The sequence below is a fragment of the Sander lucioperca genome, chromosome 14, assembly GCF_008315115.2.
Source record: "Sander lucioperca isolate FBNREF2018 chromosome 14, SLUC_FBN_1.2, whole genome shotgun sequence".
Lineage (NCBI taxonomy): Eukaryota > Metazoa > Chordata > Actinopteri > Perciformes > Percidae > Sander > Sander lucioperca.
This window is the reverse complement of record NC_050186.1, coordinates 2,000,880-2,026,199: the sequence shown is the minus strand read 5'-3', so window position 1 is coordinate 2,026,199 and position 25,320 is coordinate 2,000,880. Positions and strand designations below refer to the sequence as shown.

The 25,320-nt window shown below is 39.3% G+C and overlaps 2 protein-coding genes across 4 annotated transcripts in view; both read right to left on the bottom strand.

Annotated features, from left to right (window-relative positions):
* Positions 1-136: 136 nt before the first annotated feature.
* prkaa1 (protein kinase, AMP-activated, alpha 1 catalytic subunit) lies at positions 137-14,495 on the bottom strand. Of its 2 annotated transcripts, XM_035991797.1 has the most exons (9): positions 14,254-14,495; positions 8,412-8,553; positions 6,747-6,840; positions 6,265-6,409; positions 5,898-5,985; positions 5,545-5,769; positions 4,867-5,386; positions 3,880-4,006; positions 137-3,037 (listed from the first exon to the last, which is right to left on the bottom strand). In XM_035991797.1, exons 1-9 carry the CDS (start codon positions 14,348-14,350, stop codon positions 2,757-2,759), a joined length of 1,719 nt encoding a protein of 572 aa, XP_035847690.1. In that variant the 5' UTR covers positions 14,351-14,495; the 3' UTR covers positions 137-2,756. The 2 variants fall into 2 exon arrangements, with proteins under 2 accessions (XP_035847690.1, XP_035847691.1); XM_035991798.1 differs by lacking the exon at positions 14,254-14,495 and having other exon boundaries at positions 6,265-6,562; positions 8,412-8,551.
* The window catches only part of aif1l (allograft inflammatory factor 1-like), a 33,749-nt gene continuing 11,154 nt past the window's right edge, over positions 2,726-25,320 (bottom strand). Inside the window, exons 6-7 of one of the 2 annotated variants that reach the window (XR_004895082.1) lie at positions 21,148-21,590; positions 2,726-2,737 (exon numbers count right to left, since the gene is read on the bottom strand). Coding sequence is in view for 1 of the 2 variants with exons in the window: in XM_031317832.2 (XP_031173692.1) it covers positions 21,503-21,590 (88 nt within the window). In the remaining variant the exon portion in view is untranslated. Of the gene's footprint in view, positions 2,738-19,390; positions 21,591-25,320 lie in introns of those variants that run through there. The other variant, XM_031317832.2, reaches the window with a different exon arrangement.

Here is a 25,320-nt window from a genome sequence, read left to right as displayed (position 1 = left end):
AATAAAAGCAATTTTCTTAGCATTGTTTATTGCATGGCTGTGATGTGAAATTGGTACTATATTTCAAGTTAATGTGACTTAATTGTTCCTCAGAGCTGTCAAAAGACTGGAAATATTCAGAGAAACATCAGCAGAATTGTGTGCAATTAAGCAGTTTATTAGGCAGGTGTGTATACAAATGATTTTAACACTTTCCATTTAGATTTACACTGGTCAATCTGGTAGGGTCGCTTTACACACCAACAAAAAAATATAACAATATTTCTTTGAAGCAGTCCAAACAGACTGACAGAATGTATCTGCCAACAGTCTACTAGGACACTACTCCATAAACTGTCAAAAAAAGGTCACGGTTTCACACATTCACCTTTTCTACAAAACTGAGTAAAGTTTTGTAATCAAAACTTGCAACTGCCCTATACAATAAGTTCCCAAGACCATAGTGTGTTTCTTTACTATGATCACAATATTCCGTAAACTCTAGTTTAAAACTGAGACATAAAAGGTCAAAGATCAACTAAATATTTCAGTCCAAACCTGCCCTGCAGGACAGCAAGAGAAACAAGATGATCACAATTACTGTCACTCTTGGCAATTTTTGTTTGCTCCTAATGAGATATTTTAGGGCTTTAAAGCTGTGGAGAGCTAAACACTGGAAACAGAGCCTTGAACAACTGCTAACGCCGCTTAACACAAATAAAAGAAAACTTTGGTAGTGTCTGATGTTATAATGGGAACATGCAAAGTTCTTTAAAACCTGGTTTATTTGACTTAAGAAAAAAAATTAACATGATGAAATGAAAAACTAGTTTACAGTTCAAGTTTGCTGTGTTTTTTTCTATTGCCATAATTAAAAAGGTGGTAGCAGTTACTGAGGTCTACAATAGTTTGGCAACAACTATCAGGTGTTTATTTTAGGTTTTGCAGTTAAGAATTTCCTCCTTTTTTGTATGGCAAACACTTAACAGAATCTGTGAATTGTTAACTAACATTAATTGTGAATTAACAACACTGACAAAATAATTTGTGGACTTCAACCCTTAAAATTGCAAAAGGTGCCAATAATTCTGACCAGCAGTAGTTTCCAACTTGAATGACATAAAAACCAATTAACGTTACAGATGATAAGGCAGCCAAACAACAGACACCGCTTAAAACTTTAAGACCGTGGACAGGAAATTGAAGGAGACGCATCTTGTTTTTGATCAAAGACATATCCAAGAGTTTGTGAGTTTGCAAGTATACAGTATTGTCTGACATGTTTTATAAAATATAAATCACCCACACAGTTATGATCTTAATGCTTGTGTGATGTTTTTTCTTACATTAGAATTGTGATCTACCCAGCAGGACTTCACAATTCCAAGCTCACAAGTGTGTTTCAGTTTTTTTTTTTTCCAAGGTCAACCTTCAAGGGAATGTGTGGGCAATACAAACAAAACTAATCCAACAATGACAATATTCTGGATGTATTCACCTGCCAAGACACTTTGTCCATGCACTGCATGTAATTGCTACTACTCATTTTCAAATTGAGCCCTGAGGCCTATACACTTGTGATGGATTGGCATTTACAAATTGCATGTAGACAAAAGGCATTTCACTCATCATACTCAAATCCTAATCATTAATCTAAAAAAAAAAGAAAAAAGACAAAAAAAAAGACAAAAAAGTCAAAATCAACTTGTCATTTTAATATGCGACACTGAAAATGATATATTTCTATATTTTGACTGTCATGGCAAAATACCTCTTAAATGGTAAAAGCAGGCTATATTTATCTGGAAAGACAATCAAGTATCAGAATAATTGTGATTGAAGGAAACAAAGTTGTGATATTGATTTAAAAAACCAGACAGTAAAAAAGGAAAATATATACCATCCAGCAAAAGATCCTGATGCAATAAAGAAAAAAAAACACAATTCCATTCCCAATAGAAGCAACACTCCGTCCACTGATAAATATATTCACGTCTTTATATTAAAAAAAAAAAAGAGTAGGGGACAGACAAATTCCAACATTTTTTTTTACAACAAGGACAAAACCATGACAATTTAGTCTCTGACAACTCAGATTCACAAAAAAGAAAACCAAACATAAATCTGATGAAGCATTCTTTTGTCCCTGACACAAGACAGAAATACAGGGGTCATTGCACTTCTTGAAAGTCTAATAAATGTGATGGGCATGACAACCCTTGTTATAGCCAGTGCAGCACCCCGATACATCTGCACCACCTCTCTGATCTCCACTGAGAGAAAAACAAGAGCAGCAGGAAATAAAACAAACTTGTGCAAAAGTGCTTCCTGCATCCTATAGGACTACCACCCAAACACCCAACCCTCAACATGTGGCTTCCTTCTCTGCAGGCAAAGACTTGATCTTGTTCTCTGTACTGGAAAGCAGTGCTCATCGGCTACAGTACAGAAAATTCAGTGTAATCACTTGCGTATATATGTATCATTGGGATGTGGACATTTGCTATTTTAAATTGATCAGGAAATTGTAAAACCCCCTCCTAAATGTTGTTCTGTCTTAGCTATTAAGTAGCCCGTCTTTCATCTTTCCAAGTAACCCCTTACATTTCCTGCCAGCTTAGTATACATCCCTTCCGCTTAGGGAACACTAACCTGCATCAGTGCCATGGAACAATCACTTCATCCTCAGCCGGGATGAATAGAGCCATGAATCGGTTGCATGCTTATTGCTATAAAGACACTCGGAGAGGAAAAAAGGCTAGCGATTGTTTTGCAAGCTATCGTGCAAGTAGTTTAATAAGATTTGCGCACATCTCAAAGAACTCGATGGTGTGGCTTCCTGGTCGAGGGACGGTTGGGGAGTCCCCCCCTGTTGAGTCGATGGATGAGGTCAACGATGAAGCTAAGGAGCCTTCTGCAGCCTTGGTGAGGGGCACAGTGCTAGACATAGCTGGAGCATCTGCCCCGTCTGCATCGTTCTTAATAGTGGTGCGGTAGTTGCCCACAGACCCAGAACGGAGAGGGGTAGCAGTTCCAGATTTTGTCTCCAACATATCATCTGAATAACAAAAAGACACACAATGTATACTACAACGTGCAAAAAAAACCCTTTCATTTCATTCCATTTCAAGTTCTATAACCAGGGTATATGCAGGTCTTAAAAAGTCTTAAAATGCATTGAATATCCTCAAAAACAGGCTGTGAAAGGTATTAAAAAGTAATTTAGAAATGTCTTAAATACATTAGTAACATTAGTTCTTGTTTCATATGTGGTTGCAGTCTGTTGGCAGACAACATTATCAACGTGAGCTTGAATTTTAATGTCAAACTTAAAATAGTCTCCCCTTTAACTACAGCTAAACAACACAATTAACATAAACCACATAAACATGTGGCTGACTTTGCTGTAGCATCAAGAAGTCAAAATGTTGTTGCATGCCCTTTATACAGCATGCCTGTGCTACGCTAATTCAGTCCATAACAACACTCTTATCTCCTATTTGCCTTTGATTTACCGCTGTGTATATACAAAGACTGTTCAAAAGCCAAAGCTCTCAACCCTGAGTCAATTATTTATGAAGTCTGCACAGACGCATCGTACTAATACCCAGATACAGGGACCTGGGCTAAATTCAGGACTTACCAGAATATCTTGTCAATTTTAACAGGTTATACACTTACACACTTACAAAACTTTAAGTGGTATGAGACTAGTTTAAATGATACAACTAACATGAGAGAACACAACAACCGTTTTTTTTGTGTTGATATTTCAACTTTTTTTTTTAAATCCAAGGCTTTGATTATTTTTGTAAATATGCAACGTAAGAACAATCATCAATTTTTCTGCGTTTTTCACTCACATCTCAGTAGATACAGAACAGTGTAGTTAAAACTTACCGTCTATGCTACGGAAGTCGAGGAGGTAGGTTCTACTGTCCACCTGGTAGAGTTGAAGGCTCATCTTGGTTTGCATCCCAGTAATCGGATTCTTCCTTTTCACACGTAGATAATAAGGATTCACAACCTGGAAGAGTTAACAATCAATCAATCAATTTCTATTTGTCAGATTAAATCGTACGAGGTACAATTCCAGTGAAATGTTATCCCATCAGCTACTTCAAAAAGTATTGGTTAAAATGTGTATTGGTTAAAATGTGTATGAACCCTGAATAATGAATCTTGATTCATTATTCAGGGTTCATACACATTTTAACCAATACTTTTCCATGACTTTTCGGCAAATTTCCATGACTATGTATTCCTGAAAATGTCAGTCAACATTATACAATAACAATAAAAATCTGTGTTAAAGTTTACCCTCAGAGGTTTTAACAAGAAAATGAATGACAATTTACGTGGTTCATAGTGGGATTCGTAATTTCACACCCTGAAATAGAATGGTGAGGTTAAGACGACGTGAAATACATTTTTTATTAAACGATTGTTTTTAAATTAATCACATATTATTATGCTGTGTTAAAAGAAATTCCATGACTTTTCCAAAACTTTCTGGGTCTTTTTATTTTTCCAAAACCTTTCCAGGCCTGGAATTAGCATTTTTCAAATTCCATAACTTTTCCAGGTTTTTTCAAAACGTATGAACCCTGATTATTAAGCAGAATGTGGCCGTCAGATTGAGAACAGAAAAAGAGTCACGGGATCTGATATGAAGGGCGAAGAAACAATGACCCTATGAAGCTATCTCTTTCAAGATACTCTGATAGCACAAATTGTTATTTACAGTTAAGTAACATAATCTCAACTTTAATTACCGTTTCAAGGTGTGACCACGATTTCATTTTACTGATTTCAATTACAACAAATTAAGCACCATTTTAGGCCTTTTTTCTCCTATATGCCCCTCTCATGGAGTTTCTTCCTTACCTTCCATTCATAATCCAGCTGTTTCATGGCACGGCACACTTCTGACATGATATCATTGGGTCTACTCTGACTCCGGATACCCAGGTGCCACTTGGCCCTTCTAACACCCTGGTGCTTGGACTTCTGGGGGTTCAATTCGTCCAATGTGTGGCGCGGCCTGGGAGGAGTCTCCGCCAAAAGGAAGGGTACACGCTCAGGGTGGGGCTTGATAATGCCGGCCACAGCTGCACCAGACGAGGTCAGGTGCTGGTCATCTAGAAAAGAGTCAGGAGGGCTGGACGCCAGGTAGAAATCCTTGGCTTCACTCATGATGCGACGATTGTCAATGATGAGATGGTAGGCGACAGCCAATGGATCCTGATGGTTGCGACTATATATGCAGGACAGGACCTCCTCCTCTGTGCACTCAAACTTCTCACATACCTCCTTTAGAGCCTCATCATCAATCATGTTGTTACTGTACGAGGGGTCCTCGGGGAACAAGTACTTTGGTAGGCCCTGTTTGAACCACTCATCCTCTCTGCGGGAGGAGAAATTATTTTTGTAGTAAAACAAACCACAGACCATAAGTGCAACACTGACAAGAAGACTAGTCTTACATATATTATAATCTAGACAAAAGAAGATGAAATGGTTATAGCCACAGTTTGACTTTGTAATTCATTTCGTCAGGCTCACCGGATCTCTTTGATGGTGGCTCTTTTCATGGGGTCCACCTGCAGCATGTGTTTAAGGAGGCTTATTACTGAAGGGTCCAGATACTGCGGGGTGAAAAAGATCCCGTCGCAGATCTTCTTAAAGAGTGTTGGCACGTGGTCATCATCAAAGGGAAGCGTCCCACACAACAAGGCATAGAGAATGACCCCACTGCTCCATATATCTACCTCTGGACCAGCATATAACCTAAGGACGAGTACAAAGAAACAATCCTATAATCATGAAAGCAACATTTTATTTTGTAGCAGTCGGAGAATGCTTAAGTTCTGTGTCAATGTCAACTTCTAATGATGTCAACAGCGAAAAAACATTACCTTCCTGAGATGACCTCAGGAGCAGCATAGTTTGGAGAACCACAGCTTGTTCGCAGGAACTCTCCATCTGACATCATGTTTGATAATCCTGCACAGAATTTAGTTATAATATGGTCAGTATCAGCTCCGACAGTGATCCGGCATATTGGATTGGTGCATCCCTACAAATAATAAAAAAAAAAAAAAAAAAAAGCGAAATACTACCCATATAAAACATAGCTCCATAGCCCTATTAGCAGTCAAAAACTCCACATGGTACATTTAATATAGAGTTAATAAACAAAGTCCTGTACTACTGTGCCCATTATTTTAACATTAAACCAAAGTCACCTGTGAAGACCTGAGTTTAAGATTGAGACACACTTACCAAAGTCTGCAATCTTGGCATTCATGTGTGCATCAAGCAGCACATTTTCAGGCTTGAGGTCTCGGTGCACCACCATGTGTCTGTGGCAGTAGTCTACTGCTGAAATAATCTGCTGGAACAGCCGACGACTCTCCTTTTCATCCAACTGTCAAAGCAGCAATTATCCATTAGGTGCGATCTTCTCTGTGACTCAGTTAGCACATCACAGCTGACTGAGCAGCACTTCGTGTTGTGTTTGGATATCTTTTCCATCTGCCGTTTTTGGTTCACAGGTTGCTGTATCTGCACCAAAGGCTGGCTATAACACCAAGAAGTACATAATGCACTTTTGTGTTCTGGTCCCCTCACTGATAATAACATATGCAACATCTGCTACATATGATAAACATCTGCTACATATGACAAGATGGCAAGAGTGAAAGAAAATGTGGGATATCATTATAACAGACTATAAGACATTTTCCAGTATGATAGTGTATTACCTTTCCATTTTTGCAGATGTAGTCGAATAGCTCGCCTCCTGAGACATACTCCATCACCATGAAGATATCTGTAGGGGTGCTAATAACCTGATACCTGCAGACATCAGCACACAGTTAAAATCATGTGGTGATCAACAATTAGTAGATAGAACACTGCTCAAATATAGACAGTCAAATATAGTGAGTTTTTATTTCATCATTTGAACAAAGAAAAAATAGGAAAGCGTACTATTAAATCTTGGACCGCAATCAGTATGAACGACCAGACAGTTCACATTTTAGTTAGCGAGCCTAGTTTTCAAACAATCAAGACTTAATGCCTCCACGCAACAAAAGCATATTTGTTAACTACAAATACCACATTTTAATACAGCATCAATTCAATACTCAAAAGCACTGTAGATAATTAATATTTCAGCAGCATTAGTTTAAACTTGATTGAGTGACTTAATGTTGTGTTATTGCAATTTCCTTGAAATCGCAATATGGACTAGTGCAATATCCAAATTGCACGGTGGCACAATATTGGTTAAAGGGAAAATATCACACCATTATCATTTTAATATATTTTTAAATGGAAATCGAATAATGATGCAAAAATGATCATTCCCCTACAATTTTGTGAATCATATCGCAATATCAAAACTAATCGCAATTAGATATATTCCTCATATTGTAAAGCCCTACTGCCTACCCTTTCAGTCTAAGGCCTAGTGAGACATTCTTGCACCTCAGAATATACACCAATATGGCAACCAGCATCTATTTACACTACACTGGCTGTGTGGCTACACTTGCACATAAGCCACATTTCTCCTTGCGACATATTCAACATCAAGCAGCAGAATAAGCTAACAGGACAACTGAAATTTCTGTCAACAGCATTGTAACCCCTGCAGCTCCGAATCCGCAAGTTTTTAAAAAATGGCCTACTAAAAACAGCTGCACAGTAATGAAAACGTGACAGTGTTAAGAAATTACATCATGTTAAATCCAGCATCACAAAATTGCCATGTCTGTCTAAAAGGTTAATGCGATAATGATTGCGGTACAGTCAACAGGAAAAAATGCATCTCAAAGTTAAAACGTTTCAGCACATGTAACAAATGTTGAGTAACTGCTCATCTCGTGTCAAGACTGCTACAAACATCCTGTAAACCAAATTAAGCTGTATTGTGTTATATTGCTTCATTTGTCCTCACTAGACACTATTCAGACTAGACAGGCAATGTGCACTCTGCCCCAGTTCTCTCTCTCTCTCTCTCTCTCTCGCTCTCTCTCTGTCTCTCTCTCTCTCTCGCAATTAGCCACACCTCATGGTCCCTTTAATGACCCTGTAACTGTGGCCTTGGGTCCTTGCTGCTTACTGTGGACATTTGCATATCAGGTATGAAGTACCTTTGCAATTTTCTAAATATATTTTTAGATCAGTGACTCCTTCAGCAACAGTGTATCCTTTTTATATTAAAATGAAAGCTCAACAGAGAGGATAACCAATAAAGCAGTCAAGGACTGATGGGAGAAAAGACTGGGTCAGACAGATATCATCCCACATGGATGTATTCTAAAACACACCATTAAAGCCTTGAAATAGCTCAGTGGGTGGTATTAATGTGGCGGCAGGGGGATTATGGAGCAGCGAGCAGGATGTAATCTAGGACTTACAGTTTAATTATGTGAGGATGCCTGAAAAGCTTGAGGTTCTGGATCTCCCTGCGAATCTTTCCCACCACGTCCAAACTGCGGATCTTCTGCCTGTTCAAGATCTTCACGGCCACTTGGTGCTTGGTCAGCTCATGTTGGCCCACTGCAGGATAAAACAAAATTGAGCGGACATGAGTAATACCAATACTCTCGCGTTGCCAGGCCTATCTCCACAGCCATGTAGAGGAAGGTCTGGCTACACCACAGATACATTCTAGGATAGAAAAAAAAAAAAGCTCTGGGTTTGCATTTCTTTAAACCAATCACAATCGTCTTGGGCGGCGCTAAATTCCAGACGCAACGATGGTGGCTCTGCAAAATAGTCTCTTAAGGAACTTGTTTTGGTGTTCATTTGCACCCCGCAAAAGAATACCTCACATATTAAATAGGGGTGGGAAAAATAATCGATTCTTAGATGCATAGCGATTCTCTCTAGAACATATAGGCTAAGCATTCTGTAGCAAATAACAGTAAACCCACTATTAATTACATTATCTTAATGCAGTGTAACTACTTCAGCATGTAAATAATGCACCTAAACTACAAACGTGGGCGAGGACGTTCAGCAATCGCTATCGAATCAACAGCCAAGTGCAATTTAGCTCGCAGGTGAAGAATACAAACAACAAAAATCACCAGTTAACTTAATTTAAATTTGGAAGACCAGGCTTAAATGAACTGACAACATAAGTTATACGACTTACAGTTCTGAAGGACGTACACACACAATCTCAACTGGCTAGATATCCTCGTGTTTCCGCGCTATTCTCCGACATGCACTCTAACAATGCAGCCCTATTTCTGATACTGTGGGGGGCAGAAATGTTGCCGTGGGGGGCCGCCACGGTCAAATCAACATAGAGGAAACACTGCTACAAAACAAAAACCTCAGTAGACAAAACATTTCATTAAAACTTGTGTGACAAATACTGTATGTCAAAATCTAAGCTTTGTCTAGGAAGTGCATATAGCAAACTAAGTAGCAAACTCAGATTTATATTTTTTAAAATCACGCATGGAAATGTACATAAAAAAAATTGTTGCATCGAGATGCATCGATAATCGGTTTAGAATCGAATCGGCCTCGGAAGGTGCCAATCGATTCCCACCCCTAATACTAAATTAAGTTAACTGTTCACATAATACGGTGACGTGAGCTGTCACTGATCCTGTATTCGATTTCGTAATAAATCAAAAGCTCATTTTGATCGATTTTAGATTTAAAATTGAAATCATTACACCCCTACTGTAAACAAAACATTGACATATTATCACCATATACAATTAATATGGCAAATATGTTATTTACACATCCAGAAGACACAGAGCAACATTTGCATTCAAGTCGTGTTTCTGTCCACCTGATGAATGCAAGTCCGATATTCAACTTCCTTTAAGGGCCCTGACACACCAACCAGACGGGCCTACCTTCGGCAGAAAAGCCAGTCGGACTGATCAGTCGGGTCCCCGAGGTCCAAAAAATGCCTCAGAACACACTGAGGCGACGCCGACTTGAGCGTACGCTCTGCGCGTGCGCGAAACGTAATACGTCTCCATAGCAGCAGGCGGCTGTATTGTTTCCATTAACAGTCTGCTTATTTCCCAGAAAATGAAAACCGTGTTTCTGAAAACATTTTGAGCGAGAAATAGGCCGTGCAGTTGCTGAATCTGTCTTAAGATCGACAAAGGTCAGTTTAAAAGATTTGTCAGATTTTGAGCGGCTCATCCACTCCCCATTTCCGGGTGAGTCTGGACTGCCCTGTCTCCGACTGAACATGTCAGGTCGGCCAAAATGAAGGCCGATGGCTCCTCGGACGGCCGACGGCACGGAACACACCGAACTGACTCGAGTCACGGACCTCGCCAGACGGCCCGACGCCCGATTATCGGGCTGGTGTGTCTTCTCTCGAACTCTGGTCTGGTCTCCACCAACTCCTGAGGGAATATCTGGCTAATAAGCTACTAAAAGCTCCAAGATGTTAGCTAGTTGCTAACTTTGTCCGGTTGCCCTTTAGGGCAAGGCAGGTAGAAAACAGTGGGGATATCAGAACTTTTGGATGAAAAGAGCTGTCTGCTGCATCTGGAAATGATGCTGAGACAACAGGGTTTCCCACAGAAAATGTGTTAGTTAAGGTGGTAGGTTTGCCTTCTATCAAATTTAAATATATAATTAATACATCTCTATAGTGCAGACTCTGTACTACACACTACACTAAATATTAATTTTAAATAATTAATAAATAACCAGCTTTTCAAAATAACAGTTGCAATGTGCAATTTTAAGCTCATTAACCTATTTTCAAAAATAGTGCTATAACAATTTTACTGGCATGGCTCCCATTATCCTCCGTGACATGCACTCTTCCACTTTGCCCAACAACTCTTCTCCAAAACAGCTGTGAGATAACAGAGCTCAGCCCATAGCTTCACACACTCCAGCAAATAGTATGCGTGAAATAAAAACAGGACACGTAATTTCACTGTGTGTAACTACGCTAACTAACCGTGTGTTGTGAACCGTGTGTAGTGATTAAAAAAAAACGGACAACAGCTGTGTCTCAAAGACCGGACAACAGCCGGGACATTGAGAATCCACGCGCGAGAGGTGATGATAGTTCCAGTCACTTCGTCATGTATTCACTTCGTTGAAACTAGAGAAGAAAGCCTCACTGATGTGAAGAACAGGACAGAGATACATATATAAATGCTCTCTGTATGCCAACACTCCGGTAAGTCCATCACCCCGTCTCTGCCCGGGCATGCCCCAGCTGCTGCACATTTGTTGACAAACTCCGACGCGCACGCGACGGTGAAATGGCGATTGTTCTCACGGACACACACGCGCGATATCAACTGGCTAGTTGTCCTCCAGACAGCGACGGACCACGTCTGTTTTTCTTTCTCTCATTTCGGCAGTGTGGCGCACGTGCCCGCTCGCGGTGTGAAGCGCGTCCGTGCCATTGTCCGAGATGCACTTGACGGCCTTTTGTGCAGCGGATTTTTTTTTTTTGACGACCTAGTTAAGGCGGTAGGGTTCCCCAGCTTAGGCGGCCGCCCGAGCTGCAAAGTGCTGCGGGAAACCCTGGACAATGAACCAAAAACAGTAAAGCTGTGGGCTGGAAAACCAAAACAATGAGCTAAAAGATGCTAAAATGCTCTGTAGATATGAGGGGAACTGCAAAGTAAAGTGATATTTCTCTGTGGCCTCATTACCATGAGCAACCCCATTCACATAAAAGTAGTCATGTAAACCGATTCATATAATAATATTGAACATAGCGGCTTTAAGTGTAACATAATGCAATTAAGTGTTTGTAAAAGCTAAAAGTGCATCTCCAAAACACTGAAATATCTATATGTCTGTAGTCTATATCTACGATGTTTCATTTGCGGGATAGTTCAGGTGCTGCTGGAATTTCCGCCATATGTCCGTCACCTTCCGCTTTCTTTGTGTTGGCATTCTAATCGAGGACTATGATTAACTGCTCCTCATATCTCTGCAGGGTAAATCAAGACAGCTAGCTAGACTATTGGTTAAATCTGAGTTTTCTCTTGCATGACTAAAACAACTTTTGAACGAGCACATGTTCCATCAAAATAAGTTCCTTACCGAGGCTATTTTCCAGAGGCGCCGTTGCTCCGTCCAGTGCTTAGCGGTGCCCAAGACGATTATGATTGGTTTAATGAAATGCCAATAAACCAGAGCACGTTTTTCTCCCATCCTGGAATGTTGTGTGAACTTGCCAGACCCTCCTCCGTAGCGCTGCGGAGGAAGGTCTGGCAATGCGAGACTAATATGTCTGTAACCACAACATGCAAGATCAAGAACTATTTACAAATTTTAAATACAACCCAAGCAGCTAGTTTTTATCTCACTGACATGGTTTAGTCAATAGTCAGTGGCTTTTAAAGGGGATACCCAACCTAAAGGCCCAGACACACTGACCAGACGGCTGACCCTCGGCAGAAAAGGCAGTTGGACTGATCAGTCTCCCCGAGTTGGTCAAAAAAGTGCCTCGGAACACACCAAAACGACGAGACATAATACGTCTCCATAACAGCTGGCGGCGCTAATCTGTATTGTCGCCCAAAAATGAAAACCAGCAGCTGATTGGACGAACGCGTCACGTGAGTCTGGTTTCTCCGGAAATTCAAAGACAGACTGTCATGGTAGCTTGTTCAGAATATGATCTCATATTGTACTAAAATAGTTCACCGAAACGTGTTTCTGAAAACATTTTAAGCGAGAAATAGGCCATGCAGTTGCTGAATCTGTCTTCACTTCAGATCGACAAAGGTCAGTTTAAAAGATTTTCGTCAGATTTTGAGAGACTCTAATCATGCTCATTCCGCTCGCTGTTTCCAGGTTAGCACTCTACCAATCAGATGGGTCATTTGAGTCCGACTGCCGGCAGTGCCCGCCCCGCCGATTATACATGATGATTATGATTGATTATGATTATACCAAATCAGCCAAAATGAAGGCCGACGGCCCCTCGGACCTCGCCAGACTGTCCGACGGCCGATTATCGGCTCGGTGTGTAGTAGGCTTAAAAGACATAGGATATTCATCTAAACCCAAAAAGTCTTCAGTTTAAGTAAAAATAACTGATGCCACAAAGATTTCACATGAAGAGCAATATGCAACAGCAGCAGGAGAAAAGTATGCAAACATATCAGAACAAATACCCATAGAGAGAAAAAGCCATAACATCTGAATGGATGGTGGGAAGACGGCACACTTGCAGCGAGTTAGTAAACAGCTGCTATTGATTTACCAGTTGTGCTGGTAGTAAACGATTTACAAAGTCTCCAGTAATCAAGACCATAATCATAGAGCAAAAGACTGTGGTTGTCATTCTTACAACAACAAAAACCTGAATGCAGAGAGATTACTCCCTGGGAATTAGCTGACTGTAAAACAAAGCGTGTGATTGTTATTTTTTTGGAGGACCTGGTTGGTTCACTTAATTTGGGTATATTAGGGCTTAATCATATGTTCCTAGGAGACAAAATGCACTACATGGGGAAACAGAAAGCAGTCTACAGAAGAGATTTAGGCTTTTAACTATCACGTCAGTTGATAACAGTCACATCTGAGAGGAAAATGTGAGCAACTACAAGTTGTTTTTATAATCCAAAAAATATTTTGGTGTTGGTACAAGCAAAGCTGTGTATTGACATACTAATCGCGCCGCTCTCTGGACTGACAACACTGGGCGTAGATTCGGGTTTGCCCTACTCCCTCCCTCCCCACACGCATCTAAAAGCATATATGTCTCTTCAATAGGATGGCAAATGCAACTCATGAAGGGCAGAGTTAAGACTAAATTTACTATCGAGCTGCATAACTTTCTTATATCACGTTTACAAATAGAGAAGATAATACGACAGGAATCGGGTTAACTAAATGCTCCTCTTTAATATGTAACGTTACCCAGCCAGCGCTAACACCAGTCAAGAAGATTTACTTCCCGGTGTCTTACCAAACGACTTGTGGCTCTCTGGCTAACGTTAGCTCACAACGCAACCGCCGCTTACTGTATGTGTAACGTTATATGTGGCTAAATAGATGCTAATGTCCTAATACTTGCATTGTGTGGCTGTCGCTGGCAGCTGCAGCCACATCCCAAAAAGCGTCATGTTTGTCAAAAACAAATTGAGCAGGACAACAAGTGTGCTACCTTGGCGTTGCGACAACTTAGCTTTTATAGCATGCTAAATTAGCAGCTAAGCTAAAAGCTCCCATTGCCACCATCTTTCAGTTTGCAGGATGCACAGACGTCAAGACAGTCGGACATACCTTTAACCTTTCCAAACGTCCCCACTCCGAGTGTGTCTCCGAGAATGTAATGTCCAATTTTAACTCTTCCTTCGTGTTTCTGTTTTTCCGTCGCCATCTTCCCGCAGTGGCCTTGCTGCGGGTTAGCTAGCAGCGAGCAGAGATGGACCGAACTCCGCTGTGTGCGTCTCTACTCGATCGGCTGCTTCGCGGAGGGTGGGAGGCTCCTCTGCTCCTGCGCGATTCGTCAGAAGCGTAGGCGACGTAGTATGTTGCCTTCAAATGCTTCCAGTAAATTCCAAAATCTGGGTGTGATTATCAACTTTACATGGATTGAACTTGTTTGTGCCTGGAAAATAAGTAGGTAGGCAATAAGGTAATTTTGAAATCAAGGTCAGAGTGAATAGTTTAACTTTAGAAGATGTACATGTGATAATTAATGAGCAGCGAAAGTAGGACAAAACTGTAACAGAATCTCAGTAGCAAACATGAACAAATGTAACAAAATGTAACATGAATTATTTACAGAGAAAGCTAAACAGTGGCCCAAGCACTATGGGAACTGTGGATCAACTCAGCACTGTAGAGCCACATATAGGCCTTTGTTTTTCAACGTATAAATGACCTTTGTCTAAGACACGGTACACAAAATTAGATTATAACTGGTAACAAGCCTTGTAGACAGGGAGTTACACATCTCATCCAGCATTTAATGTATTTATAATTTACACAGAGTTTCATGGGAATGTGATTCTGTGGTCACACAATGTGGCTCAATAAAAAAAAAAGTGCCACACCCAAGCATTACCCAGTGCCAAAAATCTTGTTTGCAAAGCTTCCTACAATTAATTCATCCTTGTTCCCTGAATGTACTCGGATGCAAATATGACAAGTGCCCTGATGATCAAATTTCTTGTCCAACCCATTATTGTACTGAAATGCCCCTGAAATTACATGAATCTGGCAGTCACACTCTTGTGTATGTCTTTCTGTTAACCTGGTAACTATATCATGTTGAACTTTACTCACACTTAATAACAACACTGAAACATATGCCCATACTCCTATACAATTACCATTTGTCCAAGCCTAAACTTGATCTTCTGTTTACTGAGATATGAGCTTGTCAGTCTGAGAAGAGCAGAACAGCAAGCCGAACAAACCAGGCCAAACTCAACTAAGATATTGTTGGTAGTTTGCTTAATACTTTAAGTGCCTGATCAGAGTGAGGCTGTCAATGTATGTCTCAGAGACTGCAATTTGCACCACTTTATTATTCATGTGAACATTATCTGAAGACAATTCTGGATATTAAAGTTATTATCCAGAATTATTAGGGTTAGGGTTAGGGTCGCACTGGCCAGTTTTGATTATTGGGTGGGTAATGCTGTAACAACTCATAGATATTCATGTAAAGTTAGGCCCATTTGTATTCCTTGTGTTTTATTACAGAAACTGTAACGTTAATAATATTCACCCCTATGGTAACTGTTTGTAACAGTAATACTTCCAATCTTCAAGGAAAAGGCTAAAAACACTCTGGTCTCTCTTCACAGGCAATCAACCCAGTGTCCCGCTGTGACCAGACACAGGCGAACTGCAATAGGCCATACACAATCAATCAATCAATCAATCAATCAATCAATACATTTGTTACATTTGTTAAAATACCACGTGTGTTTATTTTACCTGTGTAGGCTACTAATAAATAGAAATCTGTGGACCAATTAGCCATTTTCGTTGTAATGTGTCACTAATTACTTTTTAAGAAAGTCTAATAAGCTCTAACAAGATCTGAAAGAGGGAAACAAGGATGGATCCCACTTTAGATTACGGTACAGTTTTGTTGTAATTTGTTACAAATTACCTTCTAAAATCAAACAATGTAAAATAACGATGGATCTTACTTTAGATTACTGTACCATTCTGGTCTAATATGTCGCTACCCATTAATGTACTGTAAAATAAAGTGAGACCGAAATAGTTATTAACAAAGTTGTTATAGTAGTAATAGCAATTCTTTAACTGAATGTCTTGCTGAGACCTTATTCAACAGTCCAGAGCATCTCTGACAAGTGGGACAGCTGTGAACTCCCTGAAGGCCTCCTGTGTTTGCTTGTAGATCTTACAGATGTGACTTGTTTTTCTTCAGTGCTGATCTGAATTGATCTCAGAGTTGTGAACATCTAGCAAGTCAAAGGCAGCTAGACGATGCTGTGTAGTCTTAATGATGGTTCTTGAGTTTGAACGGGCCACTTATTCTGTATCTCCTGAACTGGAAGACTGAGAATGAGACATGTTGTGAATAACAATGAGCTTGTCAGGATGTGAAGAGCTGCTCAGTGACAGTGATGGATGACCAAACACCCTCAAAGCGTTCCAAATCATACCCCATAGCACAATGAAGCACAGCATACAGTAAGGGATACCCTAAATAACAGCAAACGTCTTTATTTTTGCTAATCCAAAGTACAGGCTGAACAAATACAGGTTTCTCCATGAGCAGTGAGCAATTATTAAAGAAATAATGGCATGGTGAACAGTTACCATGACTCCCCGGAGAGAGGTCTGGTAGGAATTAACAGTTAGTACCAAAAGTCCTTGTCAGTGTCACTTGGTTTACATATGTATGTGCTTGTGTGTGTGTGTGTGTGTGTGTGTGTGTGTGTGTGTGTATGTGCGCGTGCGCGCTGTGCTCTATATATATGCTTTATCTTTATGAGATTAAAGAATACTGATTATGTTTTTTTACATAGTTTCACCATTTGAGGACACAATAAGTAATTTAATATAAATACAGTACAGAGCATATAGGTCAGATATGTTTAGTTCTGTTTCTGTTTCTTATTTATCCGGTGGGAATTTCAGAAGTGAGGGCCAGTAAATGTCTTTCTGTGAATGTGTTTGTATTTCTTTCATAGACTGTATAAAATAGATTTCTTCACAGCTCTTATCAGAAACCTACTGATGACCCAAAGTCTTCTCAGTGGCGACATCTGGTCGCTTGTCAATCATGCACATGCAATTTGTCAATTGAGGTTCTGGTCAGCTCCTATTGTTAGTTATGAATAAGCAGATGAGCTGCTCAAGATGAGAAGAGCTGCTCTTTGACAGTGAATCCAATGTTTGTGTATTAACGCTGACTGTATAGGCTCTGCTACATATCCTTGTACAGGTTGTTTGTTGTTTTTTCACATTTATTTTAGGAAATAGGTCAAAGGTTAAATGGTGTGTTACAGTTCAAGTGGGCTGAAAAGTCATTCAAAACATTGTAGCAGCTTATCCAGAAAGAGGACACCTCCACTTTAACAACTATTCATAATAAACAACATTAGGTCGTGGTGCCAGAAGACGGACAATTTAACTGATGATTACAGCATAGGTCCTATGCAACAATGAGTTCAGAGAACTTATTAACACTAAATGAGAGAAATGATTAGTTTAAATCGTGTAGGGTGAGATAAATCAATATATACACTATACATTAAAATACTCTTTCGATCAGATAAATACATGATGTCACGTAGGTGGCAGAAGCACTTTTTAAAGCATCTCTTCAAAATGAAGCAATGCCTATTTGCGAGTCTTGTGTAAAAAGTGTGAATGTGTAGTTTTTTTTTGAAAAGAACCAACCAAAGTGTTTGGGCGGGACTCAATGTGTAGCATGTAATAGTATTTGCTATGTATTGTAGTGTATATATTTAAAAGTTTAACAAAATGTTCAGACAGACATTTACAGTAGGTAGCATGTGCTTCAAACTTGTGTCTTATGTCTGTTCTCCTTGTATATTTTATCTGGTGTTACAGTAGTCACTCTCTGGTGGTTCAGTACATTAGCAGCTCATTAATCAAGCCTTTAGTTTAATCAGTGGTGGAAGAAGTATTCAGATCCTTTAAGTTCTAATACCACACTGTAAAAATACTCTGTCATTTCACAAAAAGTGAAGTATATTATTTGAGCCAATATAGTGTATGTTTATCTAGGTTTGTCTTAATTAAAGATGACATTTGCTACTGCTTGAGCTTTTATATTATATAATTGTATTGTAGTTGTCTGCTGATGGAAATCTTAATGGACCCCCACAGCTCAATACACATTCCTTTAGCACTACCAGTCCATTAATGTTGTAATCTTTATTAAATTTAGACGGTTTGTGTTACTTATGGAGATAATGTGGTTCCTCATTTTTCATGAATCCATTTAAGGTCGTGCTTTACCTCCAGTTCTCTCACTTTCTTAATTCCAGTCAAGTATCTCACTCGTGTCCTGACTTTGAGTGACCAGTAGATGGCAGTGTCTATGCAAGAGCAGAGAGCAGATACTTAGGAGGATGATGTCCTGTGCTAGGGTACACTGCAGTGTTGCATTCATTAGGCCTATTTCCATATCAGCCATGGACCATTAATTACCATCCATACAGAATGATACACCTTTTGACAATTTTCTTTTAAACCTTTGACATTTACTTGACTCAGCAATAACTAGCAATAAATCAAGATAAAAAACAAACCAGTCAATGACTAGAACAAATTGGGTATACGCTAAATCTGCTGAGCACATAGCTGAAGCACACTGACTGAGTACATACAGAGAAATAAACACTGAGAGAAGCCTGAATGCGGCAGCACTACAGCAGAAAATGTAATGAGACATTCTTTTAACCAGCCTGACACACAACTTGTTATATACATATACAACACACAAATGTTGTATATGTATATATGTGAGATCTAAAAAAAGTAGATGAAATACAACAAAAGGCGCTAAATAAACATGATGTAGCTAACTTTATAAAACACAGTAGATGAAGTTGGACCTAACATTGGCCCTGGGCTCAGTGTCATCATCATTAGCTGAATGTTGCTTTAATTTTTCCTTACATGAGAATCCCAACCCTGTCCAACTCTTATTTCCTCCATTGTGCCTACATAAGCTCCTGGCAGTTTATTACACGCAACATTGATTATCATTTTAATTACAGAGGCGCTTATAATAATCCTACTGGATCCACCTGTTAGAATGCTTATTGAAGTACTGCTTACACTGTTCCTAACCCAAGCACCTGCTTTCCCAATGAAATGGAATATGAATGACCTTTACAGTGCATAGAGAAAATAAAAATCAAACAACTGACTGTTTGCACTAGCAGCTATTGACTTTTTTATAGAAACATTTTATTGCTCAGGAGTATGAATGCATACAGCTGCACCTGCACGTATTAAGCAACATGACAAGTTAATGAGAAAAAATATGGAATGAAAGCATTTTTACAACACTCAACTTGTTTTCACAGCCAACGATTCACACACTGTCTCTCCCATGTGAATAAACTGGGACATTATCATGATCTGTGATTGAGATTTTCTTAACTGCAAAATTGATAATTCATAGGTTTTACCTTTACATTTATCAGCACTGACAGCCAAACATATGTTGCAATGGGATCTTTTACAACACAAAACTCCCCCTAGCTTGATGGACAGCCAATTGTTATGACTGCGGAGTTGTTTGCATGCCAAGGCCACTCAGCTTTCATATTAGGTGCTATGACTAAATCTCCCTCTCAATGTAGCATGCCATCTCCTGCAATAAACATAATAGTGGAAATTTGTTCTGAACAAACACTGGTGTTTACTAGTGAAATAAAAACATTACTCTTTGCCTATTAAACATGTCATTTTACACCCAAATTAAAAATTGGTCACATGATTAAAAAGAGATCTCTATTACAGCAATAAACAATTCAAAACTTAACAGGCAAGTGTAAGAATTATTTTAATTCCTTTGGTGTCTGCAAACAATGTGCATCTTAACAACATTAAAAGATGTTATATAACTATCAGACTGAAAACAAAAACACAATAGCTTAAAATGTGTTAAGTGGGTTAAAAAATACAAGTACCAAATTCACAGTAAGAAGAGTGAGTTACAGGAACACTGAGGCACAAATTACAGAATTCACAGGACAATGAACACAGTTCAACAGAGAGGGAGATGGTTAGCTGATGTGAAACAATGTGAGGGAGAAAAATGAATCCAAGACAAAGAGCAACTATTAACACATGTATGAAGTATATGGTAACCTAAAAAGTCAAATCACCCAACAAACAAGTGACAAACAAATAATGGTAAGAAAAGGGAAAACTACATTTAAAAAAAATCCACCACCCGTGAACATCACTCACTCAGAATGTATTGGAAACGCCATATCAATATAATTCAACAAACATCAAAACTGAAATAACAGAGAACATTATTTCACGGTTTTCTGTAATTAGTAAGCTAAGAGGACTGCGTGAACTGAACACTTCTGTGCACTTCCTTTTTTAATCTGTTTAGGCTCTACAGTATCTGCATGTTGAGGCACTTGGAAAGGATATGATTGTACTGTGTGTAGTATATTATGTACATTTGTTATGCTTGTGTGCCTGTAAAATCACACTCCTTCCAAAATTAACATGTGCTTAACCTTACAGATCTAAAACCAGAGTGAGATTTGCTGTTCTTTAAGCCACATACTGAAACTGAAAGTCGCATGGTCAACAAGATCTCCTATTCTTCTCTCAACTAGTGAGTGAATGTTATAAACGTATAGCAAAACAGTCATCTACAAAAAACGTTTTTCAGATAATGAGGTGGCCATGACAACCTAGTTACTGATTCCAGATCAGTATTCTGGCTCAAAGGGTTGATGACTTTGACCCAGAGGAAATAGGGCGGGCCTGTAATCTCTGGCACCTGATCTAAAGCAAGACGCTGACTATGAGAAGCCTGGCAGGAATCCATCCAAGACCACTGAGGACAGTGCAAAAATGTGTTGGGAAAAAATGCTTCTTTTCTCCTTGTGCTTCTCCAAAAGCGTTCTACTATCGCAACGTTAAAATTACCGTGTCCCAAAACTGAAAAGAAGAAACAAGGAAAAACAACTTCTGGAGAATTTGGAGTCTTCCCTTAAAAATAGAGTAGATGAACCACGAAATGCTTACTACAAAATGTAATTTATCAAGCAGATTACAACTACCAATGCTACATTTCAATGAAAGGAAAAAAGATGAATAATAATAATAATAATATTCACAGTCAAACATCATTTAGTGAGTTGTGGGCTCAGTCTTCCAAATGACAAACACCTTGCACACACCGTATATTACAAAATAACATCCTCAATCACTGGTCCCACACTAATACAACACTCCACATGTTAAGAGAACGACTCAATTTCACGCAACCACCGACAGTCACTTGCAGTCTAGAGGCTGACCTCTACAGTTAAGGCAGGCTAGCAATGTCCCGCTTTGGAGGGGGTCCGTCTGGTTTGCAGGGAGTGCCGTTGGCTTTGTCCTCAAATACCAAGACTCTGTAGAGAGAGAGAGAGAGAGAGAGAGAGAGAGAGAGAGAGAGAGAGAGAGAGAGAGAGAGAGAGAGAGAGAGAGAGAGAGAGAGAGAGAGAGAGAGAGAGAGAGAGAGAGAGAGAGAGAGAGAGAGAGAGAGAGAGAGAGAGCAAAATCAATATTTTCTCTCTGGTGGACTGTAATGGTAGATGTTTCTAAATGACCTCAAACCTATAGGTCTGTAATGCATTTTGCAGTTACTTATAAGCTAACATAAACACAAATACTGATATATCTGCAATAACATATTCCAATACACAGTTGACAGTGAATACTAATGTTATTTGATTGTCATGAACATGAGCATGCATGAGCCCTTGTTTTGAAAACCTGGGCTTAATGATCTGTGAAGGGGGTAACAATCTGTGTGATTGCACTCCAAAAGAAAAACTAAAACTAATAATAATAATTACGCATGCTGCCTGAGTAAAACTTAGTTGGACCAGAATTTTGCTGGGTTGTTGCTAAATATTTGTGCAGCATTGCAAGGTGGTTACCAAGGTGTTGCTAGGTGGTTGCTGGGCTGTGCTAGGTAGCTTCTCTAGGGTGTAGAGTTCTGGGTGGTTGTCAGGAACATTATAGGGTTTATAAGTTGTTTGTTATAGTGAGTCTGGTTGAATACTATAGGGCAATGTACATCTGTAGTGTAACACAGGATCACATAACCAATTATGTCACCCTGTGTGAGCAAGTTGCAGCAGTTAATAGGCATTGCATTTGCTGTTGTATGTGTGTTTGCATTTAATTTAGTGCTGCAACTAATGTTTAGTTTTATCAATTCATATACAGTTGTTTTTTTTAAATTACAATTAATAGACTAATCGTTTAGTCTATAAAATGTCGAAAAAAAAATAAAAATAAAAGCAGTTACAATTTTCTAAAGCCCAAGTTCTTCAAATGTCTTGTTTTGTGTAAACAACAGTCCAAAACCCCCAAAATATAAATTTAATATCACATGAGAGAAAGAAAAGCAGCAACTTTTTGCAGGTTGAGAAACTGAAACAACGTAATTTTTGGTATTTTTGCTTAAAAATAGATTATATACAGTAGATTATCAAAATGGACTAATGGATTCAATTTAAAGGATTTAAACAGACAGAGATAGAGACAGGGATACTTGGTTGGATGGCTTCAGCATCATGGAGAAAGGCATAAAGAAAGTCAAATGAAAAAAAATGAAGCCAGAAGGTGGTAAAAGAGGCTAAAACAGGTGAACAAGAAAAGTATAAACACCACAAGCAGGATGTCTAAGTGAGGAAGGGATAATCAGCTCCTGGAGGATACAGAGAGCCACAGTTCCAGTTGGGTATGAGCTGGCTGAGCGGTAAGTGAAAGGAATGAAGGGAAACCACAAAAGGAGAGTGAGGGGAATAGTGGTTTCAACTGTACACAGTAGAGTGAGCGATCTGACAGGAGGAGCTATTCAGAGCGAATGCCTGTCTTTAATTTCCTTTTTTGGAAAACTCTGCAAAGCTCCACTAAGCTCATAAGGAGCAATGATCCCGCCGACGAAACCGGCACTCAGCAACTCAAACTCTGGCACATCTCTCTGGCAACCGATCTCACTCCCCATTTTTCTTCACACTACTGATATCTGCCACCCAAAGCTGCATGAAGTCAGTCAGATCACCCCTGACAGTCATCAGTCAACTACTGACTCAATGATGAATCCAATAACAAGTCAAATGTCCTGTTTTTGTAAATAAATCACTCGTTGAACATGTGAATTAAAGTTTTGTGACTGTCTCCATTAAAATATGAGTATGTATAAGCACGTTTTTAGCATATTGCCATGTTAGTAGGGCTGGGCAATATATCGATATTATATCGACATCGATATATGAGACTAGATATTGTCTTACATTTTGGATATCGTAATATCGTGATATGACACAAGTGGTCTTTTCCTGGTTTTCGAGGCTACATTACAGTAAAGTGATGTCATTTTCTGAATTTACCAGATTGTTCTAGCTTTTCTATTATTTGCCTTTACCCACTTAGTCATTGTATCCACATTATTGGTGATTATTTATCAATACTCATTGTGTTAATGTTTTGTGAAAGCATCAATAGTCAAACTACACACTACAATATTGCCACAATATCGACATTGAGGTATTTTGTCAAAAATATCGCGATATCTGATTTTTGCCATATCACCCAGCTCTACATGTTAGGCTAATCTGCTCTAATCTACTCTAATGTAGACAGAAGAGCTCAATGGATAAAAAGGGACCTGCTGACCTAATCTTGTTATTGTGTACATACCATAGATACCCATTACACACCAGATACCCGTTTCATCTGTACGACTGAAATATGCATATGCACTTACAGTGATATTAAGTCAGTAGGTAGGACCCCTGTCTTCATCTTCATTTCATAGAAAAAAAGAAATTTTTGAAATTGGATTTTTGTGTAAATCCTAATTTTTTTAGTCAAGATCCATCACGGCTTACTTGTCTTAAATATAAAATCTGTAAGGCTCATCGGTCATTCAAAAATATTGGTAAAACAAACCAGTGACCAGTGACCAGTGACCGTGCATCCTTGTGCACTTGTGTATTGCACTGGTGACTTTATTCACAGAGATTACACAAACTGTGCCCAATTGTGGAGCTTGACCTCAATCATTTTCCGCCGATTGTAACTACAATCGTTGTCGTGCCAAATGCTTTGAATAACACTATTCTAGACCTCATTGCACCCTCAACTTCTCCCTCCCTTCTCCTCTCTCTGTAGAGACAAAAACAGCAGCACACAAGAGAGGCATTGTAGACCTTTGCAGTTATCAGAGTGGGCAGCAGTAGTAAGAAACAGCAAGATACTCTATATGTACGTAGATAAACCTACACCCTATGACCAACGTTTCCTGTCTCAATCAGAACAAAGAATGCATCTCACACACACCAGTGTTCGAACTATACTATGGCCTTTGGGGAGCCCACTTTTTTTTCTTTTCTCTTCAACGGGGGGAGGGGGGGGGGGGGAATCTTGCGACTTACAGGCTACAGCTACAAGTGTATGCACTATACACTATACAGGATTTACCCTATTATACTTTATCGACAGGAATTGATAGGTCAAACAGCCACCCACAAATAGTCAAAGTATAAACAAAGCATCAAGCTCTCTTTGAGATTTCACATGAACAACAGTTAAAGTTACTCTGGCTACCGAATACCATAATACCTCCGTTCAATTAGGCCTAAGCGATGCACCCCAAGCTTCCATCCTTAACAGCAATATATATATATATCCTCTTCCAGTCTCTCAACTGTTCCAATTTAGGATTGTGACCGGCCTCTGACGAGCTGTTACCACCACCATCTTCAGCCAGAGAGGACATTACTTCTTCAGCTTCTCCTTGCATTGTCACCCCGGCAGGATGTGTGCAAACAGGGCTTGCAGCAGGTGAATCGGTCATGCTATTAACGTCACCGCTACACAATTTCTTAGTAAAACCAAAATGAATTAAACTGCCTGGTTTTCTTTTTGCCATGGCTATATGATGCTAACTGCAAAATGTAAGTACCCAATAGAAGCTCCACTTTCTTGTTCATATCAATGTGTAAATTCTGCACAGTGATTTCACAAGACTGTTTAAACGTGACGATCTAAACAAAATGTGAACACGGACGCAGCCATTCTGTGAAATTAACAACAAACATAAGCTTGTTCTGGAATACGGAAAAT

What these genes read in the sequence shown, in the direction of transcription:
- prkaa1 (XM_035991797.1), bottom strand. Translation starts at nt 14,350, where the DNA reads ATGGCGACGGAAAAACAGAAACACGAAGGAAGAGTTAAAATTGGACAT. An exon ending in GACGTTTGGAAAGGTTAAAG is followed by an intron (nt 8,554 to 14,253) that starts GTATGTCCGACT and finishes TTTATCCTGCAG; the next exon opens with TGGGCCAACATGAGCTGACC. An exon ending in CATCCTCACATAATTAAACT is followed by an intron (nt 6,841 to 8,411) that starts GTAAGTCCTAGA and finishes TGATGTCTGCAG; the next exon opens with GTATCAGGTTATTAGCACCC.